Here is a 17,560-nt window from a genome sequence, read left to right as displayed (position 1 = left end):
ATAGGGGCACAACAAGGACATATGTCAGACAGGGGGCACATGGACTTGTGTCAGACAGGGGGAATAACATGTATATTGGAATGGCATGGGGCAGGTGCACAACATGGACAAGTGTCAGACATAGGGCACAACATGGACTTGTATCAGACATAAGGCACAACTTGGACATGTGTCAGACAGGGGGCACAAGGACGTGTGTCAGACAGGGGGCACAACATGGACGTGTGTCAGACAGGGGACATAGGGGCACAACAAGGACATATGTCAGACAGGGGGCACATGGACTTGTGTCAGACAGGGGGAATAACATGGATATTTGAATGGCATGGGGCAGGTGCACAACATGGACAAGTGTCAGACATAGGGCACAACATGGACTTGTATCAGACATAAGGCACAACTTGGACATGTGTCAGACAGGAGGCAGGGGCACAACATGTACATATGTCAGACATGGGGAAGGTGCACAACATGGACGAGTGTCGGACAGGGGGCACAACATGGACATGTGTCAGACATGGGGCAGGGGCACAACATGGACATATGTCAGACATGGGGCAGGGGCACAACATGGACATATGTCAGACAGGGGGCACATGGACTTGTGTCAGACATAGGGCACAACTTGGACATGTGTCAGACAGGAGGCAGGGGCACAACGTATATATGTCAGACATGGGGAAGGTGCACAACATGGACGAGTGTCAGACATGGGGCACAACATGGACATGTGTCAGACATGGGGCAGGGGCACAACATGGACATGTGTCAGACATGGGGCACAACATGGACATGTGTCAGACATGGGGAAGGTGCACAACATGGACATGTGTCAGACATGGGGCAGGGGCACAACATGGACATGTGTCAGACATGGGGCAGGGGCACAACATGGACATGTGTCAGACATGGGGCACAACATGGACATGTGTCAGACATGGGGCAGGGGCACAACATGGACATGTGTCAGACAGGAGGCAGGGGCACAACATGGACATATGTTGACAAAACATGTTGGGGTTGTTTCCAAAAACAATTTACAGACTAAGATACAATGATTCTATGGAATTCCACCAGATGCATTACAACAAAGATGTGCATAGACATTCTAGACATGCAGACTTCTGCACAAGCATTCACCTCTGCCATGTAGTAATCCTATGATTATGGACATTATGTAAAAAGAATGAAGTTGCACTTCAATATTTCAGTTACTGTACACTACACTGCTCCACCTGTCACCCACTAAATGTGAAATGTCAGTTTATTAATAGCAGCATATCCATATGGAGGGAGTCTCTTCTCGCTCTTGTTTTGAAGCCATACAAGTCGAATGCCCATAATAACAGGAAATTACCCAGAGACGCCAAAAGGAGAATCTAATTAAAGTTGGAAACTTAGCCATATTGTTCTGGGCAACTTGTGACTGTGTGCAGCATTAGGTCACAGAGGCACACAGTACTGCACAGTCAGTGTGTGGCCAGGGGTCGACATTCAACAGTTGCTATGGTGCTGCTCCTCTCAGAGAGGGACATTTTACTTTATAAGAAAGGTAAACTTCAGAAACATTTAATCGGGAACTTTACCATTTTGTTTCAATGATTTTGATGATGTTATTGCATGTATCTATAGAGACTTGAAGTTTAAGTTTGTAACTTTTTTTGCTATTCCTACTATTCCTTGTTTGTGCCAAGTGTGGAGAACTGGTGAATGTGTTTATTGTGTGTGGAGAACTGGTGGATGTGTTTATTATGTGTGGAGTACTGGTGAATGTGTTTATTATGTGTGGAGTACTGGTGAATGTGTTTATTATGTGTGGAGAACTGGGGATGTGTTTATTATATGTGGAGAACTGGTGAATGTGTTTATTATGTGTGGAGAACTGGTGAATGTGTTTATTATGTGTGGAGAACTGGTGAATGTGTTTATTATGTGTGGAGAACTGGTGAATGTGTTTATTATGTGTGGAGAACTGGTGAATGTGTTTATTATGTGTGGAGAACTGGTGAATGTGTTTATTATGTGTGGAGTACTGGTGAATGTGTTTATTGTGTGTGGAGAACTGGTGAATGTGTTATTATGTGTGGAGAACTGGTGAATGTGTTTATGTGTGGAGAACTGGTGAATGTGTTTATTATGCGTGGATAACTGGTGAATGTGTTTATTATGTGTGGAGAACTGGTGAATGTGTTTATTATGTGTGGAGTACTGGTGAATGTGTTTATTATGCGTGGATAACTGGTGAATGTGTTTATTGTGTGTGGAGTACTGGTGAATGTGTTTAATATGTGTGGAGAACTGGTGAATGTGTTTATTATGTGTGGAGAACTGGTGAATGTGTTTATGTGTGGAGAACTGGTGAATGTGTTTATTATGTGTGGAGAACTGGTGAATGTGTTTATTATGCGTGGATAACTGGTGAATGTGTTTATTGTGTGTGGAGTACTGGTGAATGTGTTTATTATGTGTGGAGAACTGGTGAATGTGTTTATTATGTGTGGAGAACTGGTGAATGTGTTTATTATGTGTGGAGAACTGGTGAATGTGTTTATGTGTGGAGAACTGGTGAATGTGTTTATTATGTGTGGAGAACTGGTGGATGTGTTTATGTGTGGAGAACTGGTGAATGTGTTTAATATGTGTGGAGAACTGGTGAATGTGTTTATTATGTGTGGAGAACTGGTGAATGTGTTTATTATGTGTGGAGAACTGGTGGATGTGTTTATGTGTGGAGAACTGGTGAATGTGTTTATTATGTGTGGAGAACTGGTGGATGTGTTTATGTGTGGAGAACTGGTGAATGTGTTTATTATGTGTGGAGAACTGGTGAATGTGTTTATTGTGTGTGGAGTACTGGTGGATGTGTTTATTGTGTGTGGAGTACTGGTGAATGTGTTTATTATGTGTGGAGAACTGGTGAATGTGTTTATTATGTGTGGAGAACTGGTGAATGTGTTTATTATGTGAGGTGAAGTGATGAATGTATTAAATTCCAAGCATTCAGTAGATGTTCTAAATATTTCTGTTAGTCTGAAATCTGATTGATGTCCATTTGATTATGGAGTAACTGATTTGGAACAAGATGTTATCTCACTGTTTGTCGTACCCGAAAGTAGACTCACATCCAGGTTTTATATCTAGGGCAGGGTTTTCTAAACTTTATGTACTACTTTATGAATTTACTGTTAAGTGACATCGGTGAAGTAGTTGCCACATCCTGTTCGAGGATGCCTATTGTGAATACAGCTCGGCTTACCAGATTGTCAAGATATTGAGGTCACATCGTCAGGATGTCCCTGTATAATCATGCAGTTATGCTATTTTCCTTCATGGCGAAATAAGAACAAAGGCATCATCAGTTTTGTTCAGCCCTTGGCTGTAATGAAACAATCCATCATCTTTTTACAACAAGCGCTGTAGCCATTTTGTTTCTTGTATTAATGGTTTCCAAAAACGAAGCATAGATGTATAATGTCCTCATGTTTTACATGTGTGCAAATGTATATTGTTCAGAAATTGTTCGTTATGAAAATTAATTAAATATATGAGATTGAAAAGACAAAAACTGTTACAGTACATGATTTGCTTAGTTGTGATTATTGAGTTTGGTGTGTGTGTGTGAAAGAAATGAGATGTGTAATCCTTCAGGAATAGCACTATGCAGTTGATCTCCAGAGTTGCTATAAATATTCAATAGAAGCTTCAAATGTTAGCTAATCAATAAGTGAGTACGAAACAAAGTAGTTTCTCTTCTCAGGGGGAGTTCCTTGCAATGATCATCTTAACACTTTTCTTTCTCAGTACCCATAATGTCTCATTCTCCATCATAATAGATGGTGTACAACATACACATGACAGACAGCTCCATTGCAAGGCCAGACTTGGGGGGCCTCTCATAACATGCAATCTTATTTGTAAAATATTTTGTGGACAATAATGATAATGTCTCTCAGAAGATTTATCATCATATGTGATGTGTAAAAAAATGCAAAATACTGATAGATTTAGGTTCCTTTTTAAGACAAATTATTCAGTAACAACATCTCATTTATAAATAATGTACTGGTGATTGATACAACCCCTGGCAAATCTTCTGTAAATATTTACTAACTGAATGAACCTTTGTATAGAGATGTATCAAAACACCTTCCATGGTTATTTCGGCACACTGCAATTGTTAAGCTAAACCATCACTTTATCAAGCTTGGCTTTATTCTGAGATGGTAATGCTTCACAATTAGATACATCTTGATCTTGAACAGATGTCAGTTGGTCAATACACAATGGAAGGGAGCTAACTCTTCTTTGCTTATTGGAATAAAAGGTGAGTAACCCTTTATATTATGCAGGTTTGTGAAATATACATTTTGTTGAGATTATATTTCTTCATTTACAATATGACTGAGGGTATGAAGGTACATTAAGACTGATGTTTAGCATCATTCACAAAGAAACATCATTCTTTGTGATGTGTTATTGTGATGTAAAATACCAGTAAAATGAATTGTTCTCACAGCGTTACTCGGTTGGATGCATTTGCTGAACCTGATGTGTAGGTCTTGTGTACCCTTGTTTAGGCAGTAGGATCTCCTTGTTTAGTAGTAGGATCCCCTTGTTTAGCAGCAGGATCTCCTTTTTTAGCAGTAGGATCTCCTTGTTTAGCAGTAGGATCTCCTTTTTATCCCCCGCCACGAAGTGGAAGGGGGATATAGGAATGGGTGCCGTTCGTCCGTCCATCCGTCCGTCTGTCACATTTAGTTTCCGGAGCAGATCTTGAAAACCGTACCTTATTTCTTCACCAAACTTGGCACAGAGATAGATCTAGTGGTAAACTGATTTTTAAAAAAGTTATTTTTCGAGTTTCCATTGCAACAACTTTGATTTAGACTGAAAATGGAGGTAGCCCTCGTTTCCGGAGCAGATCTTGAAAACTACCATATTGTTTCGTCATACTTGGCACATAGATAGGTCTAGTGGTGAACTGGTGCCTTTTGATAGTTTGGGATTTTTAAAAACAATATTTTTTGAGTTTCCATGGCAATGGCTTTGATTTAGACTTAAAATGGTGGTAGTCCTCGTTTCTGGAGCAGATCTTGAAAACCGTACCATTTTTCTTCACCATACTTTGCACATTGATAGGTCTAGTGGTGAACTGGTGCCTTTGGATAGTTTTGGATTTTTTTTTAAAGTTATTTTTCGAGTTTCCATGGCAACGACTTTGATTTAGACTGAAAATGGAGGTAGTCCTCGTTCCGGAGCGGATCTTGAAAACCGTACCATATTTCTTCACCAAACTTGGCACATAGATACATCTAGTGGTAAACTGGTGCCTGTTGATAGTTTGGGATTTAAAAAAAATTATTTTTCGAGTTTCCACTGCAACGACTTTGATTTAGACTTAAAATAGCGGTAGTCCTCGTTTCCGGAGCAGATCTTGAAAACCGTACCATATTTCTTCACCATACTTTGCACATAGATAGGGCTAGTGGTGAGCTGGTGCCTTTTGATAGTTTGGGATTTTAAAAAAAGTTATTTTTCGAGTTTCCATGGTAACAACTTTGATTTTGACTGAAAATGGCGGTAGTCCTTGTTTCCGGAGCAGATCTTGAAAACCCCCCGCCACGAAGTGGAAGGGGGATATAGGAATGGGTGCCGTCCGTCTGTCCTTCCGTCCCGCCGTCCGGGCCGTCCTATCGTCCGTCCGTCCATCACATTTCGTTTCCGGAGCAGATCTTGAAAACCATACCTTATTTCTTCACCAAACTTGGCACAGAGATAGATCTAGTGGTGAACTGGTGCCTTTTGATAGTTTGGGATTTAAAAAAAAGTTATTTTTTGAGTTTCCATGGCAACGACTTTGATTTAGACTGAATATGGTGGTAGTCCTCGTTTCCGGAGCAGATCTTGAAAACCGTACCATATTTTTTCACCAAACTTGGCACAGAGATAGATCTAGTGGTAAACTGGTGCCTGTTGATAGTTTGGGATTTTTAAAAACAATATTTTTTGAGTTTCCATGGCAATGGCTTTGATTTAGACTTAAAATGGTGGTAGTCCTTGTTTCTGGAGCAGATCTTGAAAACCGTACCTTATTTCTTCACCAAACTTGGCACAGAGATAGATCTAGTGGTGAACTGGTGCCTTTTGATAGTTTGGGATTTTAAAAAAAGTTATTTTTTGAGTTTCCATGGCAACGACTTTGATTTAGACTGAAAATGGAGGTAGTCCTCGTTCCGGAGCGGATCTTGAAAACCGTACCATATTTCTTCACCAAACTTGGCACATAGATACATCTAGTGGTAAACTGGTGCCTGTTGATAGTTTGGGATTTAAAAAAAAATATTTTTCGAGTTTCCACTGCAACGACTTTGATTTAGACTTAAAATAGCGGTAGTCCTCGTTTCCGGAGCAGATCTTGAAAACCGTACCATATTTCTTCACCATACTTTGCACATAGATAGGGCTAGTGGTGAGCTGGTGCCTTTTGATAGTTTGGGATTTAAAAAAAAGTTATTTTTTGAGTTTCCATGGCAACGACTTTGATTTAGACTGAAAATGGCAGTAGTCCTCGTTTCCGGAGCAGATCTTGAAAACCGTACCATATTTTTTCACCAAACTTGGCACAGAGATAGATCTAGTGGTAAACTGGTGCCTGTTGATAGTTTGGGATTTTTAAAAACAATATTTTTTGAGTTTCCATGGCAATGGCTTTGATTTAGACTGAGAATGGTGGTAGTCCTCGTTTCTGGAGCAGATCTTGAAAACCGTACCATTTTTCTTCACCATACTTTGCACATTGATAGGTCTAGTGGTGAACTGGTGCCTTTTGATAGTTTGGGATTTTTTTTTAAAGTTATTTTTCGAGTTTCCATGGCAACGCCTCTGATTTAGACTGAAAATGGAGGTAGTACTCGTTTCAGGAGCAGTTCTTGAAAAACGTAGTATATTTCTTTACAAAAAGGCCCAGTGAACATAGTTCACAGGAGCTAATGCATTGCACATATCCGACATGTCATATTGGTGGAGGATGTGAGTATTTCATGCTTATTTAGCAGTAGGATCCCCTTGTTTAGCAGCAGGGTCCCCTTGTTTAGCAGCAGGATCCCCTTGTTTAGCAGCAGGATCCCCTTGTTTAGCAGTAGGATCCCCTTGTTTAGCAGCAGGATCCCCTTGTTTAGCAGTAGGATATCCTTGTTTAGCAGTAGGATCCCCTTGTTTAGCAGCAGGGTCCCCTTGTTTAGCAGCAGGATCCCCTTGTTTAGCAGCAGGATCCCATTGTTTAGCAGTAGGATCCCCTTGTTTAGCAGTAGGATCTCCTTGTTTAGCAGCAGGGTCCCTTTGTTTAGCAGCAGGATCACCTTGTTTAGCAGCAGGATCACCTTGTTTAGCAGTAGGATCTCCTTGTTTAGCAGTAGGATCCCCTTGTTTAGCAGTAGGATCCCCTTGTTTAGCAGCAGGATCCCCTTGTTTAGCAGTAGGATCTCCTTGTTTAGCAGCAGGATCCCCTTGTTTAGCAGTAGGATCCCCTTGTTTAGCAGCAGGATCTCCTTGTTTAGCAGTAGGATCTCCTTGTTTTGTTGTATGATCTCCTTGTTTTGTTGTATGATCTGCTTGTTTAGCAGTAGGATCCCCTTGTTTAGCAGTAGGATCTCCTTGTTTAGTAGTAGGATCCCCTTGTTTAGCAGCAGGATCTCCTTGTTTAGCAGTAGGATCTCCTCGTTTAGCAGTAGGATCCCCTCGTTTAGCAGTAGGATTTCCTTGTTTAGCAGTAGGATGTCTTTTTCTAGCAGTAGGATCCCCTTGTTTAGCAGCAGGATCTCCTTGTTTAGCAGTAGGATCTCCTTGTTTAGCAGTAGGATCTCCTTGTTTTGTTGTATGATCTCCTTGTTTAGTTGTAGAATCCCCTTGTTTTGTTGTATGATTTTCATCGTTTAGTAGTAGGATCTCCTTGTTTAGTAGTGGGATCACCTTGTTTAGCATAGGATCCCCTTGTTAAGCAGCAGGATCTCTTTGTTTAGCAGCAGGATCCCCTTGTTTAGCAGTAGGATCCCCTTGTTTAGCAGCAGGATCTCCTTGTTTAGCAGTAGGATCCCCTTGTTTAGCAGTAGGATCCCCTTGTTTAGCAGCATGATCTCCTTGTTAACAGTAGGATCTCCTTGTTTTGTTGTATGATCTGCTTGTTTAGCAGTAGGATCCCCTTGTTTAGCAGTAGGATCCCCATGTTTAGCAGCAGGATCTCCTTGTTTAGCAGCAGGATCACCTTGTTTAGCAGTAGGATGTCCTTGTTTAGCAGTAGGATCCCCTTGTTTAGCAGTAGGATCCCCTTGTTTAGCAGTAGGATCCCCTTGTTTAGCAGCAGCATTCCCTTGTTTAGCAGTAGGATCCCCTTGTTTAGCAGTAGGATCCCCTTGTTTAGCAGCAGGATCTCCTTGTTTAGCAGTAGGATCTCCTTGTTTTGTTGTATGATCTCCTTGTTTTGTTGTATGATCTGCTTGTTTAGCAGTAGGATCCCCTTGTTTAGCAGTAGGATCTCCTTGTTTAGTAGTAGGATCCCCTTGTTTAGCAGCAGGATCTCCTTGTTTAGCAGCAGGATCTCCTTGTTTAGCAGTAGGATCCCCTCGTTTAGCAGTAGGATTTCCTTGTTTAGCAGTAGGATGGTTTTTTTTAGCAGTAGGATCCCCTTGTTTAGCAGCAGGATCTCCTTGTTTAGCAGTAGGATCTCCTTGTTTAGCAGTAGGATCCCCTTGTTTTGTTGTATGATCTCCTTGTTTAGCATAGGAACCCCTTGTTTTGTTTTCTGATCTCCTTGTTTAGCTGTATGATCTCCTTGTTTAGCAGTAGGATCTCCTTGTTTAGCAGTGGGATCTCCTTGTTTAGCATAGGATCCCTTTTTTTGTTGTATGATCTCCTCGTTTAGCAGTAGGATCTCCTTGTTTAGTAGTAGGATCCCCTTGTTTAGCAGTAGGATCTCCTTGTTTAGCAATAGGATCTCCTTGTTTAGCAGTAGGGTCTCCTTGTTTAGCAGTAGGATCTCCTTGTTTCGTAGTAGGATCTCCTTGTTTCGTAGTATGATCTCCTTGTTTAGCAGTAGGATCTCCTTGTTTAGCAGTAGGATCCCCTTGTTTAGCAGTAGGATCTCCTTGTTTCGTAGTATAATCTCCTTGTTTAGCAATAGGATCTCCTTGTTTAGCAGTAGGGTCTCCTTGTTTAGCAGTAGGATCTCCTTGTTTAGCAGTAGGATCTCCTTGTTTCGTAGTAGGATCTCCTTGTTTCGTAGTATGATCCCCTTGTTTAGCAGTAGGATCTCCTTGTTTAGCAGTAGGATCCCCTTGTTTAGCAGTAGGATCTCCTTGTTTCGTAGTATAATCTCCTTGTTTAGCAGTAGGATCTCCTTGTTTAGCAGTAGGGTCTCCTTGTTTAGCAGTAGGATCTCCTTGTTTAGCAGTAGGATCTCCTTGTTTCGTAGTATGATCCCCTTGTTTAGCAGTAGGATCTCCTTGTTTAGCAGTAGGATCTCCTTGTTTCGTAGTATGATCTCCTTGTTTAGCAGTAGGATCTCCTTGTTTATTAGTATGATCTGCTTGTTTAGCAGTAGGATCTCCTTGTTTAGCAATAGGATCTCCTTGTTTAGCAGTAGGATCTCCTTGTTTAGCAGTAGGATCTCCTTGTTTCGTAGTATGATCGCCTTGTTTAGCAGTATGATCTCCTTGTTTAGTAGTAGGATCTACTTGTTTAGCAGTAGGATCCCCTTGTTTTGTTGTATGATCTCCTTGTTTTGTAGTAGGATCTCCTTATTTAGAAGTACGATCCCCTATTGTTTAGTAATATGATCCCCTTGAAGAGAGCAGTGTCTGCTCTGGCTTAAATTTTCTTGGGGTCACTTGGACCCCTTCATCATAAAATTAGGGGTCCCAAACAAAAATGGAAGGGTCTAATTTATAGCATTATAACATAACATTAACAACAGAACACAGTGGTTGTGAAAAATAAGAAATCTTTTCGCAACTGCAAAATATCAACAAACAGGCAAAGTGAGAGAAAGGTTCACATCAGGGCACATCCTGCTCTCATAACCAAGAGGTTTACATTAAGGGACAAACAATTTCTTAAAAGGGACATTTGATATTAATGAATATCATAACACAAAATTATCCATGTTAATATCTAACTTCGTATATGAAAAGGCAGTACACGGGTCAGCCATTGGTAAGGGGTCATTGTGACAGACATTTGTGAATGTTTTTACCGAGATCTACCAATGATTTGAAGTTTTGGATTCAGTTAAGTTCAATGGCTGTTCTGATGCTACTGTACTGAGTTTTGAGTTCATGTTGTAACTGTGACAATGATCAATGAGTCATAAAATATAATTGGCATATCAAACGTTTTTTTAGTAAGAGTATGTTCAGGATCCAGCATTTCCTTGATAAATCTAGTCAACATGTTTCAGGTGCTATAAATGTTTAAACATGTCAGTTACACCAATAACGGTCCTGGCAAAATGTGTTTTGCAATTCTTAATATGACTCACAAGATATTGAATTATTATCAGCTTGATAAGTCTGTTGTAGAATTACTAAATATTCAGAGTCCGCTAAATAAAAACAATGCTTACATCATTGTACATTCAAGTGTTCGCATTCATTCTTTATCATATACAGTATCGCGGTATTGATAAATCTCGTAATCCACACAACCTGTCGACTGTTTACTTATGCAAATCTAAGCACGATATATTTCATCGCATGATCGAATACAGGACTCGTTGCGGTATGTCACGGCTACTTGTACACACGTTAACTTTTTTATGACAGTTCCTGGGATGTTTTTGAAGTGGAATTACCCCTTCCTCCATTCAAAATTGATTAGAAAAAGAACCCATTTGTTCAAACGAAGTCCCTTGACCAAACCTCGGTCGTATGCAAAATTCAAAACAGGAAGTGATATACCATATAATCCACACAGCCTTACTTACTGCGGTAAGATTCATCAATGACAGGTACTTTGTTTACCGAACTCGGTAAAGAAAATCAGCATCAATCAATCCAATGAACAACAAACATTTTGTGAATCAAATATTTAATAAGTTTGTAAGCGTGCCCCACTACGATCCATTATAAATTAACTACCGCGATAACATAGCGTATCATCCTACACGGTCGCTCGATTTCGCGGGTCACTGTTACCACGTTCTGAAGTATACCCTGGCTATTTTTAGTTTGACACAAGGTCAGGATATTTTCGACCAATCAGCAAGCTAAATTAATTACGACTATATCCGACTTGCTTAATATGTGGCACCTGATTGGCTGAAGCAAAGCTACAGACCATACCGAAAATTAATACATGCAAAACCGACAATAGATATAGGTCAAGAAACCGGTTTGGGTATTTGTCATAAAAAGGGAGAGAATAATGAAACTGGTTTGGTTTAGCAAACGGAAGTGTTAATCAACATGCTTCATTGTCTTGTTTGGCAACAAATACCTTTACGCAAAGACGTACGTCTTTGATTTACGATAACAGTGTCAATTCAATATGAAATTAATATAGCCCCAGTCACTGCGTCCACGAGACCCACACATGTTACGCAGGTGCGTTCAAACTTATTTTTGTGCGTCCAAGACGCAAAAACGCGCTCTTCAGCCAACACTGAGAGAGTATATATCTTTGAAGTGGGTTATTTTAGCCTCAGTATTTTCTCAGTGGTTTGTTCTGACTGCACATCCTACAGCAGCCATTTGTTTGGTAATGACTGCCTCCAAGGACATTACATCACATCTTGGTACAGACATAGGTAATTACTAAGCCCCAGGGGGGCAGAAACAGTGTTATGCACCTTGAGATTGATCCACAGATGATACTGTTTACCTATATACTTACCTGATTAGACCGTACTCAGCATACTTCAGGTAACAGTGTATCAAGTGCTGGTGTATTTGTTAACATAACTGATTAGTACCAAATCCAGGGTAACACAGGTGGTGTTTGCCAGATCACTGCCACACTTGCAGTACTTTTTCCTCAGCTCAGTATAGATATAACTGAACTTTGTGTACATTAATTTAGCTTAATATTATCAAATTATCATTATTTGGATGATAACACCAAGAGTAATTGGCATTACTCCAACTTTCATTTTTCAATGGTGAAGTGTAATAGTATGTTTAGACCAGTTTTGTAAGACCAATTCGTTTTCTTCATCAAAGTGTCACCAAAACTGAGGCTGAAACTACAAGAATGAATAATGGAAGAGCCAGGGTTTTTAATCACCAGAATGTAATGATTGTTGGAGCAAGTAGTGTAAGGCAGTGAGGTGTAATTGGTTTAAGGATTGCTTTCAAATAACATTTAAATTTGGATGTAGGCACTGGGAAATCAAGAATGATATATCTTTGATGCAGCGAACACTCAGTGCTGTGACCTCCAGACCTTTTGACCTCGGTTATGATGTCAAGCAAGTGGTTTGTATAAGGAAGGAAATAGACGGGTGTGATAATTGTTGATATATCATTATTAAGGTGATAACATAATATCCATACAGTACCAGGGACTTATCTAGACCTGCACAAAGGCCGGTATTCACCCCCAAATTTGCAGAAAATGTCAGTAAATTAATCAAATTTGAAATTATGGGGATGGAGTGAGAGTGTGGTGGTGGGGGTGGTGGGTGAGAGCGTGGTGGTGGGGGTGAGAGAGGTGGTGGGTGAGAGAGGTGGTGGGGGTGAGAGTGTGGTGGTGGGGATGGAGTGAGAGTGTGGGGGTGGGGGTGGGGGTGGGGGTGGGTAGAGAGTGTGGTGACGGGGATGGAGTGAGAGTGTGGTGGTGGTGGTGGGGGTGAGAGAGGTGGTGGGTGAGGGGTTGGGTGAGAGTGTGGTGGTGGGGGTGGGGGTGGGTAGAGAGTGTGGTGGTGGGGGTGGTGGGGGTGGGGGTGGGTAGAGAGTGTGGTGGTGGGGGTGGGGGTGGGGGTGGGTAGAGAGTGTGGTGGTGGGGGTGAGAGAGGTGGTGGGTGAGGGGTTGGGTGAGAGTGTGGTGGTGGGGATGGAGTGAGAGTGTGGGGGTGGGGGTGGGGGTGGGGGTGGGTAGAGAGTGTGGTGACGGGGATGGAGTGAGAGTGTGGTGGTGGGGGTGGGGGTGGGTAGAGAGTGTGGTGGTGGTGGTGGGTGAGGGGTTGGGTGAGAGTGTGGTGGTGGGGGTGGAGTGAATGTGGTGGTGGTAGGGGGGTCGAGTGAGATTGTTGTGGTGGGTGGTGGTGAGAATGTGGGGTTGGGTGAGAGTGTGGTGGTGGAGGTGGTGAGAATGTGGGGGTGGGTGAAAGTGTAGGGTGGAGTGAGAGTGTGTGGTGGTTGGTGGATGAGAGAATGGAGAGTGGATACAAGGGACAGGGAATAAATCAACACTTTTTGTTGGGAAGACATATAGAGGAAACATATGTTTATGGTGATTTATTTGTTCATCCCATAATTCTCCTTATACTCAGAAGTAGAAATGGATGTCAGAGAAAAACATGGAGGGCAGAGATGCAATGTTAGAAAGGGGGATTTCAGAGGCTTCTGATGCTTGAAGCTATTCTCCTGACATGGGGCAGAGAGATGAGCAATCTGTTTTGTATGTTGTATCATGTGACACAGAGTGGTAGAACTGGTACACAGTTTGTTCATCAGAGAGACAGGTTGACTGGGCTGGGTATCCAGGGATGAAGGTGGAGATTTGTAACCTGCTGTAACTCACCCAGTAGACAACAGATCTGGCTGGTATTGTCAATGGGCGGGACATCACTGGTGGTCCTAGGTGTGGGAGATGTGTACAGCACCGTGCTGCATGGCTTGATGGCTTGATGGCCCGGCACATTGGTGTATTGAACACATGCTGTAATAGGTTGTGTAGGACAGCATCTCTTAATGCCTTTCACAGATTCCATATCTATCTCTGTACAATGAGTGGGCGTCCTCACAAGGAAATGTGCGTGGTAATTTCATACTGTGGGACATTATTAAACCATGAATCCCCATGTCCATATCCATGGAACAACACATAACTGGGCAAGCCGAGCTGAACTAGGACTCTACCCCCTTATCTACACAGTATTAATCAAAATAGCAAATTTTTATCACCATGTCTGTTCTTCCAAAAACATAATACTTCAGAACGCTTTTACAGAAAGTACATATTTGGTGAAAAAACGATTAGGATGGGTTTACCAGCTAAATCTATTCTTAGGAAAACACAATTTGAGTATTTCAGCTTTGCTTTCACCAATATTCAAAGAGACAATCAAATCTAAATTCAACTCCCTCTTCAAGGAATCTCTTCAAGATGTAAATACAACAAGAGGCACAGGAAACAAACTTAGGACATATAGGATAGTTAAAAATGAAATAAAATTAGAACCCTATCTCAGTCACTGTAAAGTAAAAAAGTATCGAGTTCACTTTTCTAAACTAAGATTAAGTAACCATAAATTAAATATTGAACTTGGAAGACACACAAAGCCACCAACCCCACTACATCAGAGGCTATGCTCTACATGTTCAATCATTGATAACGAAAAACATTACTTACTTCACTGTATTAAACACACACGAGAAAGAAATATACTATTTGAAAAACTATCCAGACAAAATGTAAATGTAAATGTCCACAGCCATGAAGACAAATTATTTCAATACATCCTGTCAAATAATGAAGCAGTCAATATCAACTGCATTTGTTTCCACATCTATAATTTCAAACAATAAATACCCCCTCATAATCAACCGTTGACATTTTATGTATAAAAATATGTAATATTGATTATTTTGTTTTTGTATGTGTCTACAGGAATGTAAATTATGTTTGTCTGTATATATGTATATATAAATCATAATGTCTTGTCTTTTAAAATTGCATCTGTCCCGTAATGGAACGTTTCTGCAATAAATATTATCTTATCTTATCTTATCTTATCTTATCCATGTCCCTATCTATGTAATCACCTTGTCCTGGGACCTCAATAAACCTGGAATCCCAATGTCCCTATCCATGTCCATATCCATGTCCCTATCCATGTAATCACCTTGTCCTGGGACCCCATTCAACCTGGAATCTCCATGTCCATATCCATGTCCCTAACTATGTAATCACCTTGTCCTGGGACCTCAATAAACCTGGAATCCCCATGTCCATATCCATGTCCCTATCTATGTAATCACCTTGTCCTGGGACCCCATTAAACCATGAATCCCCATGTCCATATCCATGTCCCTATCTATGTAATCACCTTGTCCTGGGACCTCAATAAACCTGGAATCCCGATGTTCCTATCCATGTTATCACCTTGTCTTGGGACCTCATCAAACCATGAATCCCCATGTCCATATCCATGTCCATGTCCATGTAATCACCTTGTCCTGGGACCCTATTAAACCTGGAATCCCCATGTCCATATCCATGTCCCTATCTATGTAATCACCTTGTCTTGGGACCCCATTAAACCTGGAATCCCCATGTCCCTATCCATGTCCATATCCATGTCCCTATCTATGTAATCACCTTGTCTTCGGACCCCATTAAACCTGGAATCCCAATGTCCCTATCCATGTCCATATCCATGTCCCTATCTATGTAATCACCTTGTCTTGGGACCCCATTAAACCTGGAATCCCCATGTCCATATCCATGTAATCACCTTCTCCTGGGACCTCATTAAACCATGAATCCCCATGTCCCTATCCATGTCCATATCCATGTTATCACCTTGTCCTGGGACCCTATTAAACCTGGAATCCCCATGTCCATATCCATGTAATCACCTTGTCCTGGGACCTCATTAAACCATGAATCCCCATTTCCCTATCCATGTCCCTATCCATGTCCATATCCATGTAAGCACCTTGTCCTGGGACTCCATTAAACCATGAATCCCCATGTCCATATCCATGTCCCTATCTATGTAATCACCTTGTCCTGGGACCTCAATAAACCTGGAATCCCGATGTCCCTATCCATGTTATCACCTTGTCTTGGGACCTCATCAAACCATGAATCCCCATGTCCATATCCATGTAATCACCTTGTCCTGGGACCCCATTTAACCTGGGATCTCCATATCCATGTCCCTATCTATGTAATCACCTTGTCCTGGGACCCCCATTAAACCTGGGATCTCCATATCCATGTCCCTATCTATGTAATCACCTTGTCCTGGGACCCGAATAAACCTGGGATCTCCATGTCCATATCCATGTCCATATCCCTATCTATGTTATCACCTTGTCCTGGGACCTCATTAAACCTGGAATCCCCATGTCCATATCCATTGTAATCACCTTGTCCTGGGAACCCATTAAACCTGGGATCTCCATATCCATGTCCCTATCTATGTAATCACCTTGTCCTGGGACCCCATTAAACTTGGGATCTCCATATCCATGTCCATATCTATGTAATCACCTTGTCCTGGGACCCCATTAAACTTGGGATCTCCATATCCATGTCCATATCCATGTAATCACCTTGTCCTGGGACCGCCATTAACCTGGAATCCCCATGTCCATATCCATGTAATCACCTTGTCCTGGGACCGCCATTAACCTGGAATCCCCATGTCCCTATCCATGTAATCACCTTGTCCTGGGACCGCCATTAACCTGGAATCCCCATGTCCATATCCATGTAATCACCTTGTCCTGGGACCCCATTAAACCATGAATCCCCATGTCCATATCCATGTCCCTATCCATGTAATCACCTTGTCCTGGGACCCCATTAAACCTGGAATTTCCATATCCATGTCCCTATCTATGTAATCACCTTGTCCTGGGACCTCAATAAACCTGGAATCCCCATGTCCCTATCCATGTAATCACCTTGTCCTGGGACCTCATTAAACCTGGAATCCCCATGTCCATATCAATGTAATCACCTTGTCCTGGGACCCAATTAAACCTGGAATCCCCATGTCCATATCCATGTAATCACCTTGTGCTGGGACCTCATTAAACCTGGAATCCCCATGTCCATATCAATGTCCATATCCATGTAATCACCTTGTCCTGGGACCTCATTAAACCTGGAATGCCCATGTCCATATCCATGTCCCTATCCATGTAATCACCTTGTCCTGGGACCCCATTAAACCTGGAATCCCCATGTCCATATCCATGTAATCACCTTGTCCTGGGACCTCATTAAACCTGGAATCCCCATGTCCATATCCATGTCCCTATCTATGTAATCACCTTGTCCTGGGACCTCAATAAACCTGGAATCCCCATGTCCATATCCATGTCCCTATCTATGTAATCACCTTGTTCTGGGACCCCATTAAACCTGGAATCTCCATGTCCATATCCATGTCCCTATCTATGTAATCACCTTGTCCTGGGACCTCAATAAACCTTGAATCTCCATGTCCATATCCATGTCCCTATCTATGTAATCACCTTGTCCTGGGACCCCATTCAACCTGGAATCTCCATGTCCATATCCATGTCCCTAACTATGTAATCACCTTGTCCTGGGACCCCATTGAACCTGGAATCCCCATGGGGCCCCCCAACGAATGAAACTAACAGTTTTA

General features: G+C 41.8%; 1 protein-coding gene across 3 annotated transcripts in view; it reads left to right on the top strand.

Annotated features, from left to right (window-relative positions):
* LOC124118552 (SLIT-ROBO Rho GTPase-activating protein 1-like) overlaps window positions 1–17,560 on the top strand; it is a 207,929-nt gene that overhangs the window by 68,012 nt on the left and 122,357 nt on the right. The window contains exon 1 of one of the 3 annotated variants that reach the window (XM_048401520.1): window positions 1,476–1,552. The exons of the other annotated variants lie outside the window; for them this stretch is intronic. Coding sequence (XP_048257477.1) covers window positions 1,507–1,552 — 46 coding nt within the window. The 5' untranslated portion in view covers window positions 1,476–1,506. Of the gene's footprint in view, window positions 1–1,475; window positions 1,553–17,560 lie in introns of those variants that run through there. 3 annotated transcript variants of the gene reach the window in all.

This window comes from Haliotis rufescens, unplaced genomic scaffold (assembly GCF_023055435.1).
Source record: "Haliotis rufescens isolate VD_foot unplaced genomic scaffold, xgHalRufe1.0.p SCAF_22, whole genome shotgun sequence".
NCBI lineage: Eukaryota > Metazoa > Mollusca > Gastropoda > Lepetellida > Haliotidae > Haliotis > Haliotis rufescens.
The sequence above is the reverse complement of the archived record's forward strand: the minus strand, read 5'-3'. Positions and strand labels throughout refer to the sequence as shown.